The following is a 24,944-nucleotide window of genomic DNA, read 5'->3' on the forward strand; positions in this document are numbered from 1 at the left end:
CTGGCCCATACCCCACGTTGTGGTATTGGAATCTCTGCTGGGAGAGTAAAGAGTTGGATGGTGCATCCCTTGCTTAACAATTGCTCGTTGTTTGCATGCTACACATCATGCATCAGTCATGCTTAAATGACCAATTATAATGTCTGAGGGAACACATCATAAAAGCCTGAAGTATTTGAATTAGATGCTGGATTTAATCTGTATTAAGTTCTAACAACTGACTGTCTGAAGCAGTCTACAGATTATCTTGATGCCCTCAATTTAAAGCGGCAGCTCTGACACATAAAGTCACTCACTAACTGAGACTGTGTGTTTTCATAAATAAAAGGGGAAAAAACGTTCACTCTTTGGAAGCCGGCAGCAATGACATATAGACACTGGAGAGAGAGACGCGGGGGTGGGAGGGCTCCCAGAGACCTCTGCTGCTCGCGCCTCCTTGCGATGCGCTCGCGACGCACACCAATCCGCGGGTCGACAGACAGACAGACAGAAAGAGAGGGAGAGAGAGAGAACTCAGCTCCTCTGGCAGTAATTCCTGTCTGTCAGTAACAGGGAGAAGTTGTCCTCTCGGTCTCCTCTCCGGCTGCAGCTGTCGCAGCTCTGTCTTTCTCATTCACACGCGCGCACACACACACACACACACACACACAAACTGACGCGCGCACGCACAGAGGATCGGTTATGTGATGGAGCACACGAGAGCTTTCCTTCGCCGGGGAAGCGGGGTGGTGATGAAGTTGGGTTTCAATTTACCGACGGTGCTGAGCGGGGAATAAAGGACGCACCGCGCTCACTAAGGGATTAAAACCTTTTATTGGACTGAATTGTTCCGTTTTGCCGTGTTTCCGCGCTGACATGCGGGTTTAATGATGCTCCAGCTCCGGCTCACCTTCGGATTGTACATGTTGCCTGGCTGATGCAGAGGCTGCCTCTGGATTTGTTGCTCTTCTCTGCCCATATTTGGAATTATCTGAGCAGGCAGTGAACATCACATCCAGGTCAAATGACCGTCTAATGTCCGTGCTGAGTGTGACGAGCATTACTGTGACATGGAAAAAACGGGACTCTACAGCCTCCTTTATTACTTAATTTTAAACTCGCTCTTTATGATATGTGTAAACGGTAAGTGAAGCCCCATAGAAGAGGAAAACTGGGAAAGAGAAAAATATTTTAACGTGGTAAATCCACTGTGGCTTCTTACAGTTTAAAGAAAAGCCAGCTGTCTGTGCCCTGCTAGTGTTGATATTATACCTGTACATTTTTACTGTAACGCTGTCTGGGACAGTAGCTGGAGTATTTTAAGAGAGAAAAAGGAAAAACAAACACACATAATAATACAAAGCTGTGTCCATATCACAGCATCAAGAAATGGATGGATACACTGCTTTCTATAATTTGATCAAATAAAGCCTGAGTCAGTCTGTAGGTCACAGGTGCTCTAATAACACATTTCAGTCTATAAATCACTTTTAATGGAGACTACAGGAGGTGAGCTTAGAATAGATGAGTCTGCATGATGGCATGAAAATGGATGGCCAGACTCTACGGTTTTTAATCTTATGGAGGGTGTAAGAACAACTGTTTCATATGGCCACCCTGCTCACTAATCTGTGCTTCTGCTGCCTCTCTTCCCTGTTCACCCTTCATATTACCAAAGCTGCATTTATTGAAGTCCCTAAAGATGTGAGTGTGGGGGAGGGAGAGGATGTGGAGATGCCGTGCGCCTTCAAGGCTGTCAGCTCAGCGCCCATGTCTTTGGAGATCCAGTGGTGGTACCTGAAAGAGGATTTGCCCAAAGAGCTGCCTCATGAGCTGCAGATCAGTGCCCCGGCCAACAGAGCCAAGGTAACTGCAACATTAGTTAGTTACACAGAACAGAGGAGCTGAGTGTGATCAGCTTATCCATGATATGTTTCTGACCCTGGCTGCATCCATTTGTTTGTCTTCACCATCAGACAGAATTCAGGGAGCATGTTCATTACGCAGGATGAGGGGGGATGTCACTCTGAATGCAGAAAGGGCACTTGTTGGTTATCAACACCATTACATTCCTCTCAGGTCTGCTGCCTAAAAACCGCCATGATAGGATATTGTGGCAGTATGCAGTGGGAATTATTTTTCCCTCCAGCATGACAAATCAGCTGGAGTCTTTTTCATTCATCTGAGGAGTCGGGGACAGATGCATCTGTGGCGTTTTCTCTGAGGTTTAAGCACATTAAAACATGCAACAGGAGTAAAAAGAGCAGAGGAAGAGGCAAGAGGAAGAGAGCTTATCAATGGTGTCTTTCAGAAATGTACACAACCAGCTCTGCCCGTGCTGTTTACTCTTTCCACCAAAAGAAAGAACAATCCTGTATTGTGGTGCATGTTTTAGTAATATAATAGTCAGTGTTTTGTTACCTGATTAACATGTTGCATACATGTGAATCTCATTTTTTTTTTCTTTTCAGGTCACCCCAAGAGAAGCCACAAAAATAAGTGTAAGTGTCTATTGTGTTGTCTGATTGAAGAGTGTTGATCAGCAGACTTTTATTCCCTCAGTGCAACATGGGACTTTCTGTTCATGAATTATATTCATAATTATTTGAGAGAAATATACTGAGCATGTTCTCAGAAAGAGAAAATATCTACCTAACGTGGGAGTGTGCGTTATGATTAACAGATGGAAGGTAAAACTTCTGATGGAGATGCAGACTGAATCACAGTGTTTGGTCTTGATGGTAGTACTCAGTGTGGCAATGTGGCTCAGCCCTGGTGGCTGATACATCTGTCTCTCACTCTTAGTCTGTTACTTCACTCATTGGTTGTTTGGGTCAACAAGAGCATGTTTTTGCAGGTCAGTGGTTTTTTTGCTCTTTTAATAAACTTAGAATCAATACTGGTGAATGATGTTTGATTACAATATCCTCGTTATGCATTCATATACAGGTTTTATTTAAGCCAACACGCTTATTAGTCGAAGAAATCTGCTGTCCCATGGTTTATCTGGTAATGTTTTCAGAGCTCCAAAATAATGGCAGTGTTATAGATGCTGTGGCACATTGAACTTTGATAATATGATAAATTTGGGCTGTTAAAGCGTGCCATTATTACGGATAATTGAGGCTGTGTAAGAACTAATGTGCTGGTCTACTGAGCAGCTAATACTGGGTCACAAGCTTTTTTTTATGCCTGTGCCACTACCTCCAGTCATAAAATATGGAGCTACCCTTATTAAGCTGATGATGGACGCGTACTTAAACTGACTGCTGTTCAAATATTGCTGTTTGCCATGTGTCAGTGTTTCCTTTTTTTCTCTGTGCGTGCAGACTGTGCGTGTTCAGGGCAATGCCATCTCCCATCGCCTCAGCCTGTCTAAGGTAAAGAAGGAAGATGAGGGGGTCTACGAGTGCCGCGTGTCCGACCTGTGGGCCGATGAGACTCAGGAATTTACAGTCCATGCCATGCTGCATGTCACACCAGGTGACGCCATGGTGGCGGAGGAAGCCGTGTCACACATCCAGAATCGCTGGCCGCTGAGGAATGCCAACACAGCGCTGGGAGGGGGCATGGCGGGAAGGGCCACCTTAGAGCCCGGCCAGGGCCTGGTAGGAGGTCCGAGGTTAGGGCAGGGGAAGCACCGGGTGCCTCAACAGGCTCAGCCTGGCCTCCTTCCCTCCATCTCATCCACCACCACCACTTCGGTGGCCAAGTCATCAGCCTCACCACTGCCAGGGAATGCAGCCATCCTCCGACAGCAGCATGGAGCTGGTGAGTGAGTGTTGGGGGCGCGGTGGGGATGGGGGGTTGAAGTGAAACAGAGCCACAGTGACCCCAAGTGGTGGCTGCAGGAGCACCCACCTGAGATTTCCACACAGCTCAGCAGGCTGTACAGTGTGTATTGGTCTCAGGGTTCATCTCTCAGAAACTCAAAATTGTGCAAATGTGCTGTTGATTCTCTTTGACAACAACACATTGTCTTGATCAACCAACTGATCAGTCAGTTTTTAGTGTTGCTGCTGCTGCTCTTTTCATGGCTTTAGATATACTTGACAGGTCTGGACAGGTCGGATAGTTTCATATTGAACACCATCCAACCATTACCTATACTGCTTATCCTTTAAGCAGCTGTTGCACACCGAGTCAGTAAATGCTCGTTGACAACATTTCACACTCACATTCACACCTACAGGCAATTCAGAGTCATTAATTAAGCTGCGTGTCTTTGGACTGTGGAAGGAAACTAGAACACCTGGAGGGTACTTGCTTGAGGAAATCCATGCAGACACAGGGAGAACAGGCTCCACACAAGGGTTGAACCCAGAACCTTACTGTGAGGTGATGGTGCTAATCCCTGTATCACAGTGCTGCCCATGTTGAATACCATTAACTTAAGATGCATAAAGTTTCTTATAATTCATAGAGGTGTTTTCCATTTGGCCGTCTCTGGAAATAAGGAACAGAGATATACTGTGTACTTTTAAGTCATACATAATATTAGGTGTGTTACGTGTGTTATGCACTAACCTCCTTCTGCAGTGTTCTACATCTATATGCTTCTGTTTGTGGTCTATGATCTTATGTTATCAGTTATCATAAAAATTATATTTGATGAGATGACATTTTACTCACACATATTCAGATTTGGTGACAGCCCTGCATGTGACCGCATGAATATTTCTGCATTCAGACTTACTGTATGTATCCTCTCCCATGTTTAGTGCTTGAATATGTGTGCCATCACCCAACTCATCATTCTCCATCATCTGTTCAAAAGCTGCTGCCACACCTCTACCACACTTTTCAAATCTCTTTAAATCAGAGGAGCATTTAGGTTGACTTGAGCACAAATGTGTAATGCCTCTTATACGTCTGCCAGTTTGGCCAGGTTGGCAGATGGTAGGGGAAAGCTGGAAGCAAGATGGGGAGTGGAGAGTTGTAATCTACCTCCCCATAGCTCTTCTCCCTGCCCCAGCTCTGTTCGATGAAACGTACTTGTGAATAATTAAAACTCATCGAAGTCTAGTGGAGGCTTGTCAGGCGTGCTGCTGATGCACTCTGTGCAGGACTGACACACAGGTACCATGTGTTGATATGAAGTGAGGCTGTGCTCTAGTTGACTCCACATACTGGTATTATGCTGTTCATTGGCAGGGTCTAGCCAGAGGTGTGGGAGGTATTAGAGTCAATATCTTTTATAGGCCTGTTGTCTGCTGCTTTATGTGTCTGTGCTGAAGTCTGCTGTGTCATTTCAGGGGGGTGTCACTCCACCGTTTTCACAGCTTTGATCAGTCATCAGGCTCCTCACAGGAGGACTTTATCAGCTCGTATGAGAATGTGTAGCCTGTGATTAGACTGTTGGTGTCTGTGTGTGACTGTAACAAAATATTAGCCAGAGACTCAGGCAGTAATAGCTTAAACACATATTTTCATACCAGGCCCGCTTCTCAGATCATTCCTGATACATTAACAATTTTATATTTGGATTATAGATTCATTGCAAGTGCATAAATATGCTTTTTATCTAATATAGTCATTTCTATTTAATTATGACAATTACTAGCCAGTGTTGAATGAATAAAGTGAACATGTAACTTTGTTTGCATGTGTAAAAATATTAATGATAATTGTAGGAGCAGAATGACCTCTTTTGATATTTATTGTGACTTTTAAACTTTCAAGGATCCACCTGCTACAGAAAAAAATACTAGAACACAGATATTTTAAAATATTCTGCCAAAGTAAATATGACATGTTTTTTATAATCAAGCTGAAGTAATGTGTGCCCCTCTCCTTCAGTTACTGCAGACACTTGGAAACAGTGCAGTGTTTAGTTTAATCAGGGCAGGTAATAATGCAGTTGGTTTTTAGACAGCTGCATCTGCTCCAAGCATTGCAGTTATAATGAGGAAAGCCCTCTGGTGGACTCCAGACACATGGCAGTGCAGTGAAATGAAAAATACAGTATCTGAGCACAGTCACTAATAATAGAGGCCCACCCTGCAGACTGGCCTCCAGCGGACTAACCTGTGACGAGGCCAAATACACACTTCCAGTGAAAAACAAATCCAGACCTGTGCGTTACTGGACACAGTTTTCATCCGTCTGTATCTGTGTTCTCTTCAGTAAGCCCTGGGCCAAAACCAAACCAGTGATTAACAAAGAAGTTGTGAGGCCATGTGTCCACTGTTCATTTATGTAACCTACATCTGTTGGTTGTATTCCGGATGATTACTGATGCAGCACATAAAACCTCAGAGTCAGAAGCTCGACTTCCATTATTAGACTGCCAGGCCCAATTGCTTTATGCCTCCTATTGTTTCAAAGAAGTCACAGTCATGACATCAACTCTTTGATGTGTGCTCACATTTCCCCTTGTTACAAGGCTGACAAGTTAAGAAAATTAAAAGTGAGCATAATCTATTATTTCATCAGTCTGATGTGCATTTCTGCTAATAAATCTACATGACCAGTTATGAAGAATAGATGAATTTTTTGACTTTTCAATACAGTGATCAAGTCTTGTGGGCCCCAGTCACTCCCACACCATTGAGTATATGTATTAATTATATGTTGTGCTCTCTAGTGATGCTGCTTTAACTGTGGTGACAGGATTGAATTAATTAATCACAGTTACACTGACAGTAAAAACATGCATGGTATAATGATGGCTGTAAATCGCCCTCTCAGACAGATGAAGGTAGTCTATGTTAGTGTGGAAGTTATTCAGTCTGAAACTACTTCTCCTCTGTTCCACTCCCAGTCTGTGAAAGTGCTGTGAATTGCAGCGTTATGATCAGATGTGTTTGCAAAGATGAGAGATCTGCTGTTTGGCAGGTCACTTGGTCTTCAGCAGTCCCTGGTCAGTCTTCTGTCGGTTTGAAGGACTGGGTGCAAGCGTGAGTTAAGACGTGGGGGTTTAGTTAAAGTGGAATTGATTTAATTGAGCAGTGTTGTTGATTTAGCTTTCCGAAGTTAAATGTTATTCGTGGAGCTACTAATAGTATAGAATGGTCAGTGTGGTTTTGGTGAAAGCTAAAGCTTTTGAGATCATTGCTTTCATTTCAGTGGCTACATTTTCAACATATTACATGTTCTAGGTCATCTCTTGGACAGAAGCAGATAAAAAGTACAGTGTTATTGCAGTGTTATTGTGAGAGTTCAGTTGCCTGCACCACTACTGCCTACAACCCACAAACTGTAAATATCAGCTTTTTCACAGTAGGACTTCTGTATGTAACATTTGACAACATTCAAGGAAAAATCCATTTCAGTAGAAAGGTTCAGATGTCTTCACCAGCAGAGCAGCAGTGATTGTGATTGCAGAATTGTACAATGTTTTAAATTAAGAGGGTCAAGCATCAACTAAAGTAGAAGCAGATGAGACAGAGTGCTAAAACACACAATGAGAGGAATGTACAGAACATCTCCTATAACTCTGTAAGAGGATCTTAGGTTAAATATATTTTCCCTTTCCTGCAGATCAACACACAGCTTCGCAGCAACCAACCAGAAGAAAAGTGCTCAGTACATGTACGATATAAATGGTATGAGAAGTAAATGTCTGAGGCTTTATATTGGTCTGAATAAGCAGTCAGTGATGCAGCTCTAACATTTTTAATTACCTTGCTTCTCGTCTGCTCTCACCACTTGCCTGCCAGTTGCTTGCCTTTTGATTTGATGATACAGCTTTTGACAGTTTAGCTGCATCATGTTTAAAATGCATTTTTAATTTTAGTTCAATTAATAACATAACCCATTTTCAGGGTTTCTCAGTACTAACTCACTCTAATCCATTTGATGAAGCAGCTAATGAGGGATCATCCAATGTATCTGTCACTTAATGGACATCAACATGTTGTTGGGATTAAAATTTAAATATTTGACACTGTTTTCTATCCACTCATTTCAGCTGACTAGAGATGTAAAAGAGCAGTCAGTACACAGCTTGTTTCACACCACACACCCACTGTGGAGTTTTACTTACAACCTCTTACAAACTAAAGGGAGCAATTTCATAATCAGAGATCAGAGCCTCTACTTATTTAACAAACCTGTAACAATGACACACAGAAGAGTTTAAGGCAGCAACATCAACATAAAATACAAACACTTAGAGGAGCAGCTCTCAGGTGATCACATCACTGGTCACTCGTCTGCTCAGAGAGGGAATAACCAACCAGATGTAAATCGATCCCCCATCTACCATATTGTACATTCTTTAAAAAAATCCTCACTGTTCATTAAGTTTATTAAGTTCATTTTGAATATGAAACCTTTAAATCTCCAGGAATAATTAATATATTTTTAATGTATAAATAGTAAAAGGCTCACAGTCACCACCAGATTTAAAATCACTATCAGAACTTCTTTTACTTCCTCTGTTTTGACCTCTCTACACATTTGACATTGGTTTAAACAACAAAGATGTGAACAATGAACAGCTTGGATTGTTAGATTCACCTGTCAAAATTCTTCCTACATATATTTTATACATATTTTTATCCTGATTGTGTTTTATAAAGTTCTTTGTTTGGATGTTTTAACAGCAATTTAAAAGCTTAACTTGAAACCATAACATTACATCTCTGTATGTAACAGTATTTCCTCCTGATCCTTATCATAATTATCAGAACTTTTTTCAGTAAATAAGGTTTAGTTTGTTCCTCGGGGGATATTTTATATGTTCTATTACTTTTTTCTTTTTTCCCCATGAACTAAAACTTTATATATTACCGTGTAATACCGTGTAAACTGTCAGTAATCCAGTTTTTTAGCAGTAAATTTTCCTGCTTTGTCGGTGTAAATTTGTGTCCCACATATTGTCTTGTGCATCCATGTTTTTATTTATTGGAATTGTAAGGGTTTCAGTAAATGTAAGGCGTTTAACTAAAGGTATAGATTTGTGACTTTATTCTGAAAAGGCTAGCTTAGTTCAGTATCTACAGTGTAATGCTATCACTAACATCTGTCATCTGACCTGACGGCATTATCTTTAACCTGTGACCCTAACCCCCAAACCATGTGACTCTGCAGCAGGTCTTTTAACAGATCCAGCTGTATAGACACTACAGACCACAGCACAGACATGAGACTTTCTCATGCAAACATATTAAGGTACAGTTTGTGTTGTTTTAATCAGAGAGGACAGATATAAAAGTGTAAACACAGCACAGTCACTGATTCACACACAGACACTTTTAGATTGTTGCAGAAATCATTCAACAGAAAAGTTAGTTGTGCGTGTCAGTGCAGTGGCTGATCACAGAACAATTGTCTGATCTTAATCCACATGATCCCGTATTGCCCTCTTTGCTCTACATTTATTGCACTTTATGAATCAGCTTTTTTGTTTTTTTGCTTTTTTTTAGAAATGCTGTTGAAATCAAACAGTCCTGGAAAGAAAATTGAGTCTTGGGTTTGAATATTTCACTCAGCGTATGCATCATATAGCTTCAATGAAGAGCCTGAACAAGATGATACAGAATATACACAGTATGCGACACAGTCAGATAGGGTGGCACAAGGTGGTGAAAAACATCAATTCATTCATTTTCTATACCTCTGTGCTCAGAGACTGAATTAAAGCTAACCTGCATGGCTGTGGTCTTTCTTGCTGTGAGGAAATTCACACCAAGTACTGATCACTGAGACACTGGCTCATTTAACAAAATCATTTTTTCATTGTTTTCTATGGTATTATTTCCATGTGATTAATTTAACTGTGTGATTAATGGCAAATTTGAACCTTGGAAATTTTTGTTCATTACTCTTGATTTTAAAAAAAAGCATTAGATGAAATAGATTTCACTTGAGTACCATGCAGCCAGTGCAGATTTGAATCTAAATGCTCCTGATTAATATTGCTGTGGTGTGGGCTGATATTTGAGTCTTTGAGTGAACTGTCAGTTCAGCTGCTGGTGTCTGTTACACACTAAATCAAATGCAGTTTAAGTGGCTCACTGACAATTTTCTATTCACTGAAGAACCCAGAGGAAACTGTCATGGGCACTTTTCTGTTTCCTCTGAGCTGATTTGCTCACCGTACCTGACAACAGATGAAGGTTAAAAAGCAAAAGTGAAAGATTACCTTGTGCTTGCTCTCGGCTCTGCTGCCTTATCCTCAGTAATAACAGCCAGTGTTGTGGAAGGGGAGGGCTCAGGAATGCTGGCATCTGTCACTTTTCTGCAGTGTCATCTGACTGAGTGGCAGAAACAATTAATATGGGGAGGGGATTGAGGGGTGTGGGGGGTGTGGGGATAAGCTGTCAGATGTCTCAAATTGCCACTCATATTTTCGTTTTTCATCTGAGGTTTGGTGGCTATGCCTGGTAACTGATAAGCCTGCCCCTCCTCTCCCCATCTGTCCATCAAATTCCTGTGCTCTGTGCTGCATTCACTGAGTCCCTGTCACCTTGTAAAGCTGGGAAAACATCACATGACCAACTTCACTAACAAAGTGTTTGTATTCAGATGCTCATTGTTGGTCACGGCTGTTTTGATATCTAATTGTTGACCCATAGTGACACTATTGACAGCTGCTTACACCTACAGTGTGTTCACTTAGGAGCAGCAAAACAAGCTATATACAAATCTACTTCCATAAAAAGTTTTAACCGTCATTTGTCTACAGTATCCATCCAGCAGTTACAGACCAACCTGATCTTTCATATGAAGTGATATTTGTGTCCATCTGATGAATTCATGTCCAATGTGCCCTCTCTTTTAGCTCTGTGGGAAATATCAGGCTCTTTAGCTGCTAAATGTCCCACTATGTTCAACAGTTAGTCTCTAACTGTGTCTGTCTGCTGTTTGTAACAACTATACAATGAGTTTACTGTGTCATAGCTTTAAAGTTGAGGACCATTAAACACTTTGTAGAGCTGGGTGGAACTTCAGATTCAGGTGATGCCATCTGTGGGTTTGTCATTATGGGCAACACTTTTGACATTACATTTGTTTTATCCATTGGTAACTTGATCCAATGTCAAAAATTGATTACTGCTGCTTTAAAGCTACCTAGTGGAGTTTCTGATCTCTGGTAGTGATTTCACACTATTGAAGTGAACAATAGGTGGCAGTAGTGTGCCAAGTAATGCAGAAATGCAGGGGTGGAGAAGACTAAAAGCTAGCAAACACCGATTTAAACAATGCAGGAAATGCTTTCTACACACACGTTAGACAAGCAATGCATTTTGCTGAGACATACTACTGTAAATGTAAACAGAACTTTTGTTTGTTAGCATGAAAACACCACAGTACCCCCGCGATCTATCAATACTGTTAGCTTCACAGGCTAATTCAGAGCTTTTAGAGTGAAAGGTTTAGAAAACATATGATGTGCTGAATTTCAATGAGTGCAAATTAAATGGAGTTGTGTATCATCTTAACTGCAGGCAACATGGAAGTTTGAAAGGACAGAGAGTCATCTTCTGTGTGATTACTGTTAAGTTCTCTTAGTCTAGGACCCCAAAGCAGAGACGCACACACACTGGAGAGTGAGAACTGAACCAAACTGACCAAAACCAGACCAAAAGGCAGACAGGGGAGGCAGGGAGCTGGCTGGCAGGAGGAGTCTTAAGCAGCGGAGCACAGGAGAATCTTGCCACTGGTAACGTTGGGGAAACTGCATGTGCAGTGAGAGCATGGAATATTCTGGCAGCGAGCAGGAGTGAAGGCCGGGCTAATGAAGGTGGAGGGAAATAGACTGAGTGAATTCAGGTGTGCCTCAGCAGCCAACAGGAGGAGCCAGCCTCACCCCCTGCCACACACAAGCTCTGCAAAAGAACAGAAAAGGGAGGGGGAACAGAGAGAGCACAAAGAGAAAAACACAGCACAAAGACATACTAAACCAAACCGTAACAATTACATTCCTATTTGTTTTATAAAGGTCTTTGATGAGGTTGAATTTGAGTTATCCAGATTTAGTAATTCCCTGCTTTTCCCTAAATGCCTGTTAATGACAGATTTTCTTCTTGAGAAAAATATATGAGTTGAAATGTGTTCTATGACTGCAGTACATTGTCATCCACTCCGACGACTTTTGCTGCTGCTCTCTATGGTAGGAGGCCTGGCTTTGCCAAAAGCAACTTCAGCCACAGCATGAGGAGGATTGGCTCAGATGTTTCTGTAGTGATAAACAGTGGGAAAACTTGAAATCTCTCCCATTCCATTGCTCTTGTATATGACCTTGGGGAGTAAAGGGAAGCTACTTTGAAAACTACAGACAGGCACCTCCTGGTCTGGGGTCAGATAAAGTGTTTCCTCAGCTCATCAAGACACACAGAGTCCAGTTATGTACAGTTTAATAATAACAATAGTTATAAATATTTCATAGATATTCATGAGGTGATGTTCATTTGCAGTAAAAATGGCATAAAAATTTTGAATAATACAAACTCTGGCGCTTAACTTTGTTTAAATGCCTTTAAAAATATGTTTATTAAACAGCTTTTCAGATTTGCAACATGTTAAAGGTTTTTTTTTTTTTTTTATCTTAGAGAATAGACAGCTTTGTTTTTTAAATTCTAACAAAAAGTGCAGGGAGCTCCCAGGCTCAGCAGCATGTCTTATAAAGTTAAATTAAAACTTAAACAAATATATATCTCCCTAAAGTTTTCTACAGCAAATAAAGTTTACCAAAATTCCAATATAACTGAAATGTTATATCTTTCACTTTTTGTTTTAAGTCCAAACAAAAACAAAAAGTGTCGGGAGCTCCCAGGGTCAGCAGCATCTCTTATAAAGTTAACTGAAATTTTAATTAAATAAATAAATAGCTTCCTGAAGTTTTATAAAGTCAATAAAACAAAGTTAAATAAAATTTGCATAGATATGTGAATCTCAAATCAATTAGTAGTCCCAATTGAGCAGCACCAGATTGTGGTGCAAAAAGCAGAGTTGTTACGTGTGTGAGCACTGTGCATGCACAGCTTTCACTGCTGATTGGCTGTTGCCATGGCTCTGTGTGTAACCAATCAGATGGTGCTGTGGGCGGGACAATGCTGGAGACAGAGTAGTGACAGACAGAGAGGCACGGCTGCATCAGCGCCAAAATAACCGCGTTTTAAATTGATCTCTTATCGGATTAAAAAAAACGGCCGATGCCGAGGCCGATAATCAGTCGATCCCTAGTCCAAACCACTTACTCCAAGCAAACCTATAACAAAATGATATATTGAAGTTGTCACACATACATACTTCGTCATATATACATCAAAAAAGATATTCAGGGGTCTGAATACTTTCTGAATGCACTGTATCTTATCTCTGATGTAGATTACGAATCATCTTCATAATAATCAGCATCTGCATGATAAATAGCACACTGAGACATAAGACCAGACAAAGAAGACTGAAAAATTAAACAGTCCTTCCAGTTGAACATTCATCCACCAAATAATCAAAGTGTCTTGGAGAAGAAGGGTTATTACCTATAATATATAAGAAGGTGCATATGTTTGTTTATACTGAGAATGAGTGAATAAGAACTAGCACAAGGTTTTAGGCAACAGGAATTACAGTGGGTGGATGTTTTCTCCATATCACAGTATGTCCACATGTAAATAAGTGCAATTGTAGGTAACATACTTAATATTTTTTACTGGTTCCAGTATCTCTTGTAGCCACATCGGGCATCAGCCTGACATCAGCCTTGCACCTATGATAAGACTATCACACAATTCATAGAAAAAGACATGTATGTGTTCCCAGAACTGCACTGAGGTTAAAGTACGGTCACTGAGAATTATGACCTGAACCCCCATCTTCTCTTCAGCCTCCCCAACATTCTGTGATAAGAAGCAGATACAGAACTCGTCCTCCCAAGCCAGGGTCAAAAGTCAAATGGCCACACACAGGGCACCAATACATGCTGCATAAATGCACAAAATAATCATTGGAAAATCCAATTTGCACTCATTGTATGAGGTAGCACCGTCCAGTTTGGGATGGAAATCAGGGATATTAATTCTGGTATATCAATATTTGGTATTAATATCCACACCATAAATTTTAATTAGTCTGATATCTAAGATTGTGATTTCTTGATCCAGGTAAAATGAAGAGTGATTTGGTGGAAGCAAATAGTTCTAGTCTGTAACAATAACCTATGATTTGAGATGTCTATTGATGGTGAAAATTAAAGTTTACTTATTTTATCAACAACCCTTGTCACGAGCAGAATATTAAGACCGGCCCACTGTGAGTTGCGGCAGCTGCAGACTTGGCTGGAATCCAGGCGGCTGAGGTTGCGGTGGTAACCATGGAAACGCAGGATCCAGGTGGATTCTCCCGGAGGATGTGTTAACACGGTGACAGATTCTGCCGGTGTCTCAGCAGTTCAGCTTTAGTTGAGTTTACTCACAAACCTTCTGTCTCTGCAAACTTAGTTTCTTGCAGGTTTCTCTGCAGGCAGTCGTATAATCTGTGGGCCTCTCTTGCAGGTTGAAGAAAAATAAGCTCTTACGTAGCCTACTTAATGTTTTCTGGATAACTAAATCTTCAGAATAAAAATGCTGAAAGACAGGAAAAAAGAAAAAAAGAAGAGACAGGAAGAAGAAATACACAGAGACAGAATCAGACTCACACACAGAGGACCTCATTGTCACTCAGCAGAATCTGGCCTGACAGCTGCTCCAGTCCTGTATCTGCATGGGCTGTGTGTGTCTGTCTGTGTATATGTGCTGATTACATCTGAGCTCATGTATTGATGGTTTGCTGCTTTGATTAAGTCCTGTTGGAAGAAGGTGCTGAAGTCCTCATCTCAGGTGCAATGAAAACTGCCCAGTAACCACCTGTTGTAGTTCATGCGACTACTGATGCATGCAGTCATCTATATAATCATTATCATTATTAGTTTGAATTTCAGTAAAACTGCTTGTTGTTTCTTTGTTGTCTTTGACTCCTGATTCACAAGGCACAGTTTACATCATTTTGTCAGAGAGATTCTTATTAATCACAATACACATGCCACTTGCTTCTGTTGTATGAGAGGCTTTCAGTAGAGATGTAAGGAACAGATCCTAATGATCTGTGCTGTGCCATCATACCTCAAAGATCTCATAGTTCCCTACAATCCCACTAGGACATTGTGCTCCCAGAATGCTGGTTTACTGGTTGTTCCCAGAGTTTCCAAGAGTAGAATGGGAGGCAGAGCCTTCAGTTATTAGGCTCCTCTACTGTGGAACCTTCTTCCAGTTTGAGTCTGGGAGGCAGACACCCTCTGTACCTTTAAGAGTAGGCTTAAAACTGTCCTCTTTGATAAAGCTTATAGTTAGGGTTGGCTCAGGCTTGAACCATCCCTTAGTTATGCTGCTATAGGCCTAGACTGCCAGGAGATCTCCCATGATGCACTAAGCTTCTCTTTCTCTCTCTCTCTTTCTCTCTCTCTCTCTCCATCAGTATGGATTCATATCCAAGAAATACATGTTACTAATTAAATATCTTCTCTTTCCCGTAGTCGTGTGCTCTTCCGTCTCTCTCTTCTCTTCTGTCTCTTTCTGCAGGTATTTCTGCCTCTGGAGCTAGCAGAACCTTTGGTAGAAACCAATCTTCAGGACAGACTACTTATTCTGAATATCTTTACATACATTGGTACTTTGTTATTGGTGGATGTGCTGTGTGTCTAAAATTTCTAAAATACTGTGTTGACAACAATGTGACATCCACAATCATTAGACCTGAATTAATGAGGCGAGTTCCCTGACACTGAGTAAAAACTGTCTTGTGACATTTGTAGTAGAACTTATTTTGTCAGCAGATCATGGTCCTGGGCTGTTTAACCTGTGGCTTCAGTTTGCTGCCATACCTTTTTTTTCTACCACAAGTCAGTAAAAGTTATGGCTTGTTTTAATTTACTGTTTTAGTGGTTTGGTTTGATTGACGTACAGAATACTGTCACATCAAGCAGTTTCATGAGCATGAATTTAACTTTGGGAATTTTAAACTGTAGAGGTTAAAATGTCATTTTAAGTATAAATCAAGCCGTGGTCACAGTCTACCACATCTGAGCACAGACATCCTGGCAACAGGCTGTGTCCTCTTGGCTAACCTCAAGTCATCATGGCAGATGATTCTGCAGCAGTGTGGCATGTTTGCTGAAGGGACCTTGCTATTGGTTTTAATCCTCCAGGACAAAAAGGGATGTCAGGCTGTGCCATGAAATACACTACCAGTTAGGCAATAGACTCTGGGGGAGGTTGTAGATATATGTGGATTATAGTGTGATGATTTGATAGTGTGATGAAGATAATGGTTAATTTATTTACTTTTGTTTATAAGAAACAAATTCTGCCCTGTACATTAATTGTTGGATAATCTAAACAGTGATTTTGGGAAGGTTACTGACACATAACTAATGGTGGGTGAAATTCTTATTTTCATTCAAAGTAAATTCATTACATAAGTCACTTTAAAGAGGAAATAATAGTAGTAAACAAAGGTAGTTTTAGCTTTCAAGTTTGATAGGTATGTGGTGGTTTCTTAAATACTTGTTTATCTTTCCAGCAGCAGTGAGCGTGCACATGATGTTACAGCTGTGATAAAGGCTTAGGATCATCTTATCAAATATTACCATGCAGTCAATTTAAAGGAATGCTCCACTGCCTTTACTGTGACTCATTCCAATCTTCAAGTTTATTTATAGGCACAAATTATTCAAATACCTGCAGTATGAGTTTGAAAAAGCTATTTTCCTTCTTCCAGTCCAGCTTCAGTTTGTTTGAGTCATTCCCACACTGGAGGCAGCATAGATGCTGCTGTGTTAGCAGATGGAGTTGTCTTTGTGGGCAGTCAGCAGAGAGAACACAGGGAGGTTATACAGGGTGACACACCACACTATTAGATAAGATGTAGTGTGTCAGTGTGGTGTACCACCCTAATGAGAGTGTTCAGTGTGAGCAACAGACTGGACCAAGAGGGTCCAACTGTGGGACCATCAGGTCTGAGAGACAGTAGACACGACATGGTCCTTCACTTCCTTCTCTGCCACAAAAATAATAAAATCCTACAGCCTGCTCCTTTGTTAGTTAACTGAACTCCTCTGGTCCCAGAATGAGAGGGTAACATGTGCTGTGCCAAAAATCAGCAGTGAGTGAAATAAAAATCTAGAAAGACACAGAGAAAGTGAAATATATTTTAACATCAAGGTGTGAAACATTTCAGAGGTGATATGATATTACACATGCTTTATAGGGCTAACATTAGTATGAGTATCTATTTGATGGTTAAGATGTTGCAATAAAAAATATTTAGCTTGTTTCTACCAAAAAAACATTACATTAACACTACTTAAGGTCCTGAGCAGACAGCAGAAAGTGGCCATTTACAAATCTGGCAAAATAAAAGAAATCACAAGTGATGCAGGGACAGGAACTGGTTTTCAAATAACATGAACTTTCCCCTGTCTACATGAAATGTCAGTCTAAAGGTATTTATATTGGCTGAAAGGATTTCTGTCAAACTTTTATCTTACCTGGTTTACATGCAGAGAAGCTTTTAAAAGAAACTGTCTGAGCTGCTGATTTTCAGGGTCGGACTCTGTAAGGCTGTCATGACAAGAGAGTTCTCTGTTGATCCAGTGTGTGATCTTAACCATTCAGTCTATTCACCAGACACTGAATACACTGCAGACAACACACCAGACCCTTATTATCCACAGAGTTGTATACTTGTATACATGTTTTATACTTACATATACCCACGCTTACATTTTTTCTTGAAACAATTTAAGGTTTGATCTCTTGATTCAGATGCAGTGTGGGGAGGTTTTGTGGAGAATCCGTCACGTTTTTAATAAATGAGAGACCTGTTCCTCCTCTCTGTCCCCAACTGGCAGGTGGACAACAGAGAGTGAGTAGGAAAGAGACGAGAGGGAGAGGGATGTTTGGTCAAACATGGCATGGGGGAAGGGGGTTGTCTATCAGGTGAGCCAGGGTGGCCAGCTGTTGCGGGAGTGTCCAGGTTTCATGACGTTATCTCCTCAACTTCTGGGTCATTCAGCAAAGTACATCCTATAAGTAACAACTAAATGCAGTGTTCTTATTGATGAACAGCTAAAAGCCTTACCTCACCCTACAAATAAAATGTACGACTGTACGACTATCACTGTTTCTTTTAAATGTAAAAAATACTGCTGATATAATGGACACGCTCCATGTTGCATTTTGCATTGTGATGCAAGATGAGGTGGAAAATCAGCATTTCTTTTTGTGCCACCTCTCCAAAATAAAGAAAACAACATGAGTGGGATTGCAAGGAATGGATTAAATAGTGTGTTTATCTGTTCTAATGTAGGCTACAAATACAGGCTAACTAGTTCCGTACCTATACTAGTATGCATTACTGCCAAAGCTAACATGACAAGTTAAAACACACATTCAGGAGACATTTGACATTGTATCAACTGTGTCTTATATTTCTATCAAGGAAAGGGATTTTTTCATGATAATTACAATGAAGGTTTTATCACCCAGCCCTAACACACATTAACTCTCCTATTGTCAAACATTTCAAGTTCACATTGAAAAGTATTATCCTTTTTATTGGAATACAGCTTCATAACAGTCCTAACCCATCTAACCTATTTGATAAGTTATCTCAAGTGTAGGCCTGTTATACTGAGAGAAACAGTGTTGGGGAAAAGAAAACCCCTTTGATGAGTTGCCACCATAGCCCACATCTTATTAAGCAAGTTCAGAGCTGGGAAACATCCTTGTCATGTTCCCGTTATGTGCTCTATAAATCTGGGCAATGTAGGACTGTGTGAACATAGGAATGACTCAGTGAATAGCTAACTGTCATGCATATATCTGTTGTCCAAGTGCCATAATGGGCAGATCTCTCAGTGAGAATTTCTGATGTGTATCATTAGTTTCAGTGTCTTAGCATTTCAAAATGAGTTTAGTTAGTTGTAAATTAGTTTTAAATCAGAGAAAATGATTGTCATGATTTAAAAATGGAAAGTCAGCCTTTGATTATCTGAAATCAAGAAACTGTGGTTTTAGAGATTACTAAGAATGATGACTCTGCCATCATTAGTGCAGACATACTGTGCTGAAATACAAAGCTTGACAAGTGCAGCAGGGCTTAACAAAGTGTCAGCTGCCTCCACCATGGGCTTGTTTCTGATCGACCGGTCTTTATTAACATTAAACAAGACTAAATGTGATTTGTTGGTGTAACCTCCTTTCTTTATCTTCTTCCTATCTCTGCTTTTCATCCAGGCTGCAGCGTGATGAGCACCATGGACCCCCTCCTCTGCATCACTCTCCTGTTCCTGCATAAGCTCCTCCCCTTCTTGTTGGCCCACTGAAGAGACTTTAACCAAAATAATGTCGACCTGCAACGTTCTCACTTTCTATACCAAACAGAAACCAAGCAGCAGTCAGTGCCCACCAGGGAGTAAAGGGTCACATTAAATCGACGTATCCCGTTGCAACACATCACTGCAGGGAGTGAAAGCAACGCAACACCGGACAGAGTCGGACAGAGGAGGCCAGATAAAACGGAGAATGATGCTCCTCGGACATGAAGCAGAGATAGAAACTACGGGACTGTAGACAGAGCAATGTGGAGAAATGTGCTTAGAGTGAATGATGGGAGCATCACTACTGATCCACACACAGCCTGTACAGTGTGGCCATATGAAGCGCTGCCTCCGCTCTGCACCCGCTTCACGCACGGCCCTCCTCAAACACTCCACTCTCACATTTCTTTACAGCGTCTCCACTGAGAATCCTGCTCATCTGACAACACACATCATTGCAGTGTGAGTCCTACTGTTGGTTTGAACATAGTCACTGTCATTAGTTACTGTATATGGAAGACATGATTGCCATGTTTTTTTCTTTGGATGAGTGATTCAATCAGCATGACCCAGTCTATCATTAATATGTTTTTTCTGTAGCCTGTCAGGCCTCTTCATATACAGAGATATTGTTCATCCAGTGTGTTAGTATCATGTATGTCATGTCCACCCCCAAACACACACACACAGACATGCACACATACATACTTTTGTTCTCATCGCTGTGTTCGATAATGTAAACAACAAATAATAAGCTGATATATTTTGATTAAAATAAGGCACACCTTACCATAGTTGTTGTTAATCACCTCTAATAATGTTTATTTTTATTAAATCTATGGTGATCAAAGTCAGACATTTCATTTCTAAGAGACAAAGTGATTTATCGGTAACTTGCCAACAGCAGTTAAGATGAAGGTTTATTGTTTTTGTAATAAAAGGTAGATTTCAAAGGTGTTGTATGTTAATGGCTTTCTTTCTTTCACCACAGACAATTTTACACAACAGAAAATACACAGGCAAAGACTGCCATTAATCCTCATTATCTACAGACAACAGCAGCTTCACGCCCATACAGAAACAACTTCGCTCCACTAATTTGATCTACTCATGTACTAGTCCGTTATGTAGCGTCACCATTGTCTCAGCAGTTCTCCAGGAAGAGCACTTTAAGTACAGTGTTATGGCCCAGTTCTGAGACCACAGCAAAAAGGAAAACACAAAAGAATTAAGTGAAACAAAGGAATTTTATTTAACAGAGACTACTCTGGTTTAACCAAGATCACAGAAATGTTACTTTCAACAGATAAAGTCTTTCCACATACAATGCAACACAGCACACCACAGCCAGTTGCGAACAAATTTTTAAAATGTCAGTGGGACAGTCTGAGGTCTTGCTGGGGATGTGAGCGCATCTGAGGAGGCAACAGTTTGAAAAAGTAAAATGATGTGCAAATTCATTGCACAAAAAAATGCCCCCAGTGTGAAAAGATGGAACTGTTGTCAAACCTCTTTTCACACTGGCAGCAATTTTTTTGTTTTTTTTTCTGAAATGATGTCAATTTTATTTTTTTGAACTGTTGTTTTTGTTATGAGTACAGTCACAGAGAACACCAGTGTTGCGCAGTGTTGTGAAAAAGTGGCATCACAATCACACAGACTGCCCAATAGTTGATCCTCTGCCTAACATTTAACTTCCCCAGCAAGAGGTCAAATTGTCCCCCTTGACATCCTAAAAATATGTCCTGTGGTGGCTGTATAATCACAGGCAAGTATTTTATACTTTCGCATTCTATATTTGTGTTGTGCTGTATGTGAAAAGACACTCTAAACTCCAACATTATACAAAGTGATACAAGGGAGGACAGAACCCCTCAGGCGCCAGTTGGGGGCAGGTCTTTTGTAATCTATTGGGAGACAATCAGACCAAAGTTCCTACTGGCACAAAAGAAATATCAAAATGAAATATACATGTAATCGTGACATTTGCTGTCCTCATTCATGCTCTTATTGAAGAGGGGATACACTGTTTTAAGGGATAAATTATTATCAGTATATCCAGTGAAGCAACTACTACACAACAGGCCTCATGCAAGAACATTTTTGTATTCTTGTCCTAAACCTCTCTGACTTTATTCTGTGAGATTTGTTCGTTCACTCTCTTAACAGACAAATTTGTCATAAATTACTTGTTGCAAACTGATGAATACCACCTATTGTGTGGTGTGTGTTTGTGAAATTCGATCATTAGCATGATTGATGCCTCTAAAGCTGCTATATAAGGTTTTCTGTTCCACTTCATTTGTGGACAAGTTTCATATGAAAAATGTTATTATCAAATAAAAGGAAGAATTTCACAGTGCAGAGCTTAAATCCTGCTGTCAGCAGTCAGCACACTGAAACACATTTAGTCAGTAGCTGTTCTAGAGGAACACTTTGTTGCTTAGAACATTTTCTTAACAATCAGGAAACATTAATAGTACGGCTGCAAACAATTCTCAAGCAAATTGGGGCATGACTAATATGAGAGGGGGATGAACGGGGATGTGAAGGTCAGATATTGGAATTGCTACGCTGTGCCATGATGATGAAATGTTGAACTGAATATATCTTTATATGTTATGTTGCACGGCCAAGCCATGAGCTGTGTTAAAGGTAATCACAAACCTCTGCTCCTTGTTTTTCAAACAGAAGTTCATTGTCAGATACTGCACCCAGGATTGTGGCTGCAGGTTTGACATGAGGAGACCTAGAACCAAGATGTTTTTGCAAAAACCTGGGAAAGACTTTGAAGGATCAGAAAGTATTATTTCTGATTTGTTCTCATGGACAACATTTTAGGACATCCAGCACTTTATTTCTGACAGACAAGATGATGACTGATGAAAATTGCCTTCCTGGCTGGTGTTTAATGGGACATAGTAAATGTGTGTGCAGAATCACAGCAGCATCACGTAAACTAGATTTAAAGCCCCAAGTTGGAATTTGATGATATGGAACGTGCTGTATGGTTTGAGTGATTGAGCTGATTTCTAAAAAGCCTAAAATAAAGGGATCCTTGTACAAACATGACTTCATGGAAATCTTCAGAAGCTCCAATATGATGTAGAAAATGACAGCTGGTCTACAGGGTGTATTTAAATCCATCTCCCAGTGCTGATTGATGATTAAGACAACATATTCTCTCATATAGCCTGTGAGAGAGTCATTCAAGATTCTTGCAGTGAGACTGGGAGATATAAAGATATTATGACAAGTCACAGAAACATGAATTAATAAGATAGATAGAGATCTCAGCGGGCAGCTGCCCAGCGCATTAAACTAAAACTCGATTTCCACTTGTTCTGATCCAGCTCTCAGATTATTCTACAGCCAGAGAGCAAACATCATGTCAGACTGAGGCAGAGGCTACAGAGTCACTGCTGAATTAATCTCATCTCACTGAGGGCAAGCAAGGGGAAGAGAGAATGTGACTAACCTGGATCTTACGTAAGCCACGGCGTGTCCTGCGAAATATCATTCAATAACCATGACCTGAAGAGGATTTTCACCTCATCTCACCTGCCATCTCCCACTAAAAATAGGTACAACTAGCAAGACCTCAGGATAGACAGTCACACTCTGATATATTCATAAAATGAGAGCTGGCAACATCTTCCCTGCATTCACACCTGCACACAGTTCATTAAAGCCTTGTCAGTTTCAGTTGTAGGCCTCCTCCTTTTCATGACATGGTTAGTGTAGTATCTAACAATACATAAAATCTATTAACATCAACAAAGAGAATGCCCATCAAACTGAGCTTTCATTTATAGGACAATAGCAGGGACACAGATTACAAGTGCTGAGTAGATTATGAATATGACTGGTGTGAATTTGTGATTGAGTATGATCATTAACAAACAGCATCTGTTACAAATTTGCTTTGGTGATACTAAATGCTTTTCCCTATAAATTAAAAGTAAGTCTGTGTGTATTAGTACCAACTGTTTTTTATGTGAGCTCTTGTGTTCTGCTGCAAATTAAACAAAAAATAGCAAATACAAAAAGGTCTATTTACTATGCTGTTCAGTCACTGCACATATCACATATCAGTCACACAACTCACTGGAACATGTGAGTTGAGTTTCATTTTGTCACACAAGCCTGAACTTCCATGTTCAGGGTTTTTTTTTTGTGTCTGGGCTGAGAGAGGAGCTGGAAGTTATAGCTGCATCAGTCCTAATTTTAAGACTCTATGACTAATTCAATGAGAAATGGTGTGCTGTAGGAGTGCTTTAGAAGACACCAAGACCAAATCACAAGTGTCTACTGCCCACAGGCTGATTTTTAAGGGAATAACACCATATAACATCCATATGACATGTTGCTGACAGAATGAAATAATAGAGATCATAAGAATGTTATTCACATCTATTTATGACATAAATTCTTTTGATAGTTGCAACAGATGTTGCATTTTAATTAAATTTCCCTATTTAACAAAGTGTTCTCACTGATTTGTTAAAGAAAAATTACTTACCCATAGTCCATAATTTAGTTTGTTCTTTAGTACAAATAATTAATCTGAGTTCCACTGTAGGGACAGAGAATTTTTAATTGTGAACTGAAATAAATGTGGTAATTAACCAGGATACTGATTTTGGGTGTCCAGCCCTAGTAGATAGAGGGTTAATATCAGGTTGGCTTCTACCAGTACTGGTAATTCTAAACTTGTGCAATTAACGTGTAGTATTCTGAGCTTTCTTACTAACATTAGTCCTGTTCAACCTGTTCAGCTGCTCCCTCTGAGAATCGATCTGTCAGTTAACTGATATCTGATATCAGTTTTTCCACCCATGTGCAGTATTTTGATAATAATTCTGTACATAATTCAATCTGTACAATTCAATATAAAAGGCATGTGTATTATATGTATTAACTATGTGTATATATATTATTGACAGGGTGTAATTTTTATATTTTGAAGATTTTTATTTTTATTATATTTGTATTTGTGAAATATAGCACTGCAATATTAAACAAAATAATCCACAAGGGATTAATAAACTATTTCTGATTCAGGGGTCAGCTATTCTTGTTTAAAATTTGGGGAGTCAGTTAAGCAGTGTGGGTTTTTTATTATTATTATTATTATTATTATTTATTTACTGTACACTAGCTACAGATCAACAAAGCCAGGTGACAAGCAGCTAAAATACACTGGAGACTGTCACCAGGCATCAAGTTATGACTCTTCCTGTATTGTGCTGGAAGCCTAAGGCTACTGTTTGGGGAGCATCATGTCCCTGAACGATGAGACTTGACTGACTCCTGACCTGACTGACTTACATCAACTCCCTCATGGTATGAATAGATAGCATGAATGGCTCCATCTGCTCCATCTGCGTGCCACCTACAGAAACTAAAACCTAGAAGGAAATCAAAAGAAACAGACAACATACTGTTCAACTGACAAGTATAATGGCTCTGCTCTAACTGCTCCAAAACTAATGGTGCAAATATTGTGCATGAAAAGAAATATATTACAAGACATTAAGAAAAAAGGGATGAACATAGATGAGAGTGGCATACACAGAAACAAACAGAGACAGGATGAAAAAGAAACAGTGAGATGGTTTAAGCACCATGAGGCAGCTGCCATAGTGAACATCTGGCA

General features: G+C 40.2%; 1 protein-coding gene across 3 annotated transcripts; it reads left to right on the plus strand.

The window, feature by feature from the left end:
- The first annotated feature begins 381 nt into the window (after positions 1–381).
- Positions 382–20,373, plus strand: vstm2b (V-set and transmembrane domain containing 2B). 3 transcript variants are annotated; one of them, XM_018668063.2, is made up of 5 exons: positions 382–1,122; positions 1,658–1,845; positions 2,451–2,480; positions 3,309–3,750; positions 7,462–7,631. In XM_018668063.2, exons 1-5 carry the CDS (start codon positions 1,050–1,052, stop codon positions 7,521–7,523), a joined length of 795 nt encoding a protein of 264 aa, XP_018523579.1. In that variant the 5' UTR covers positions 382–1,049; the 3' UTR covers positions 7,524–7,631. The 3 variants fall into 3 exon arrangements, with proteins under 3 accessions (XP_018523579.1, XP_018523578.1, XP_018523577.1); XM_018668062.2 differs by lacking the exon at positions 7,462–7,631 and adding an exon at positions 19,203–20,373 and having other exon boundaries at positions 383–1,122; positions 3,309–3,754; XM_018668061.2 differs by lacking the exon at positions 7,462–7,631 and adding an exon at positions 19,203–20,362 and having other exon boundaries at positions 390–1,122.
- The last annotated feature ends 4,571 nt before the right edge of the window (positions 20,374–24,944 follow it).

The sequence above is a fragment of the Lates calcarifer genome, linkage group LG2, assembly GCF_001640805.2.
Source record: "Lates calcarifer isolate ASB-BC8 linkage group LG2, TLL_Latcal_v3, whole genome shotgun sequence".
Taxonomy (NCBI): Eukaryota; Metazoa; Chordata; class Actinopteri; family Centropomidae; genus Lates; species Lates calcarifer.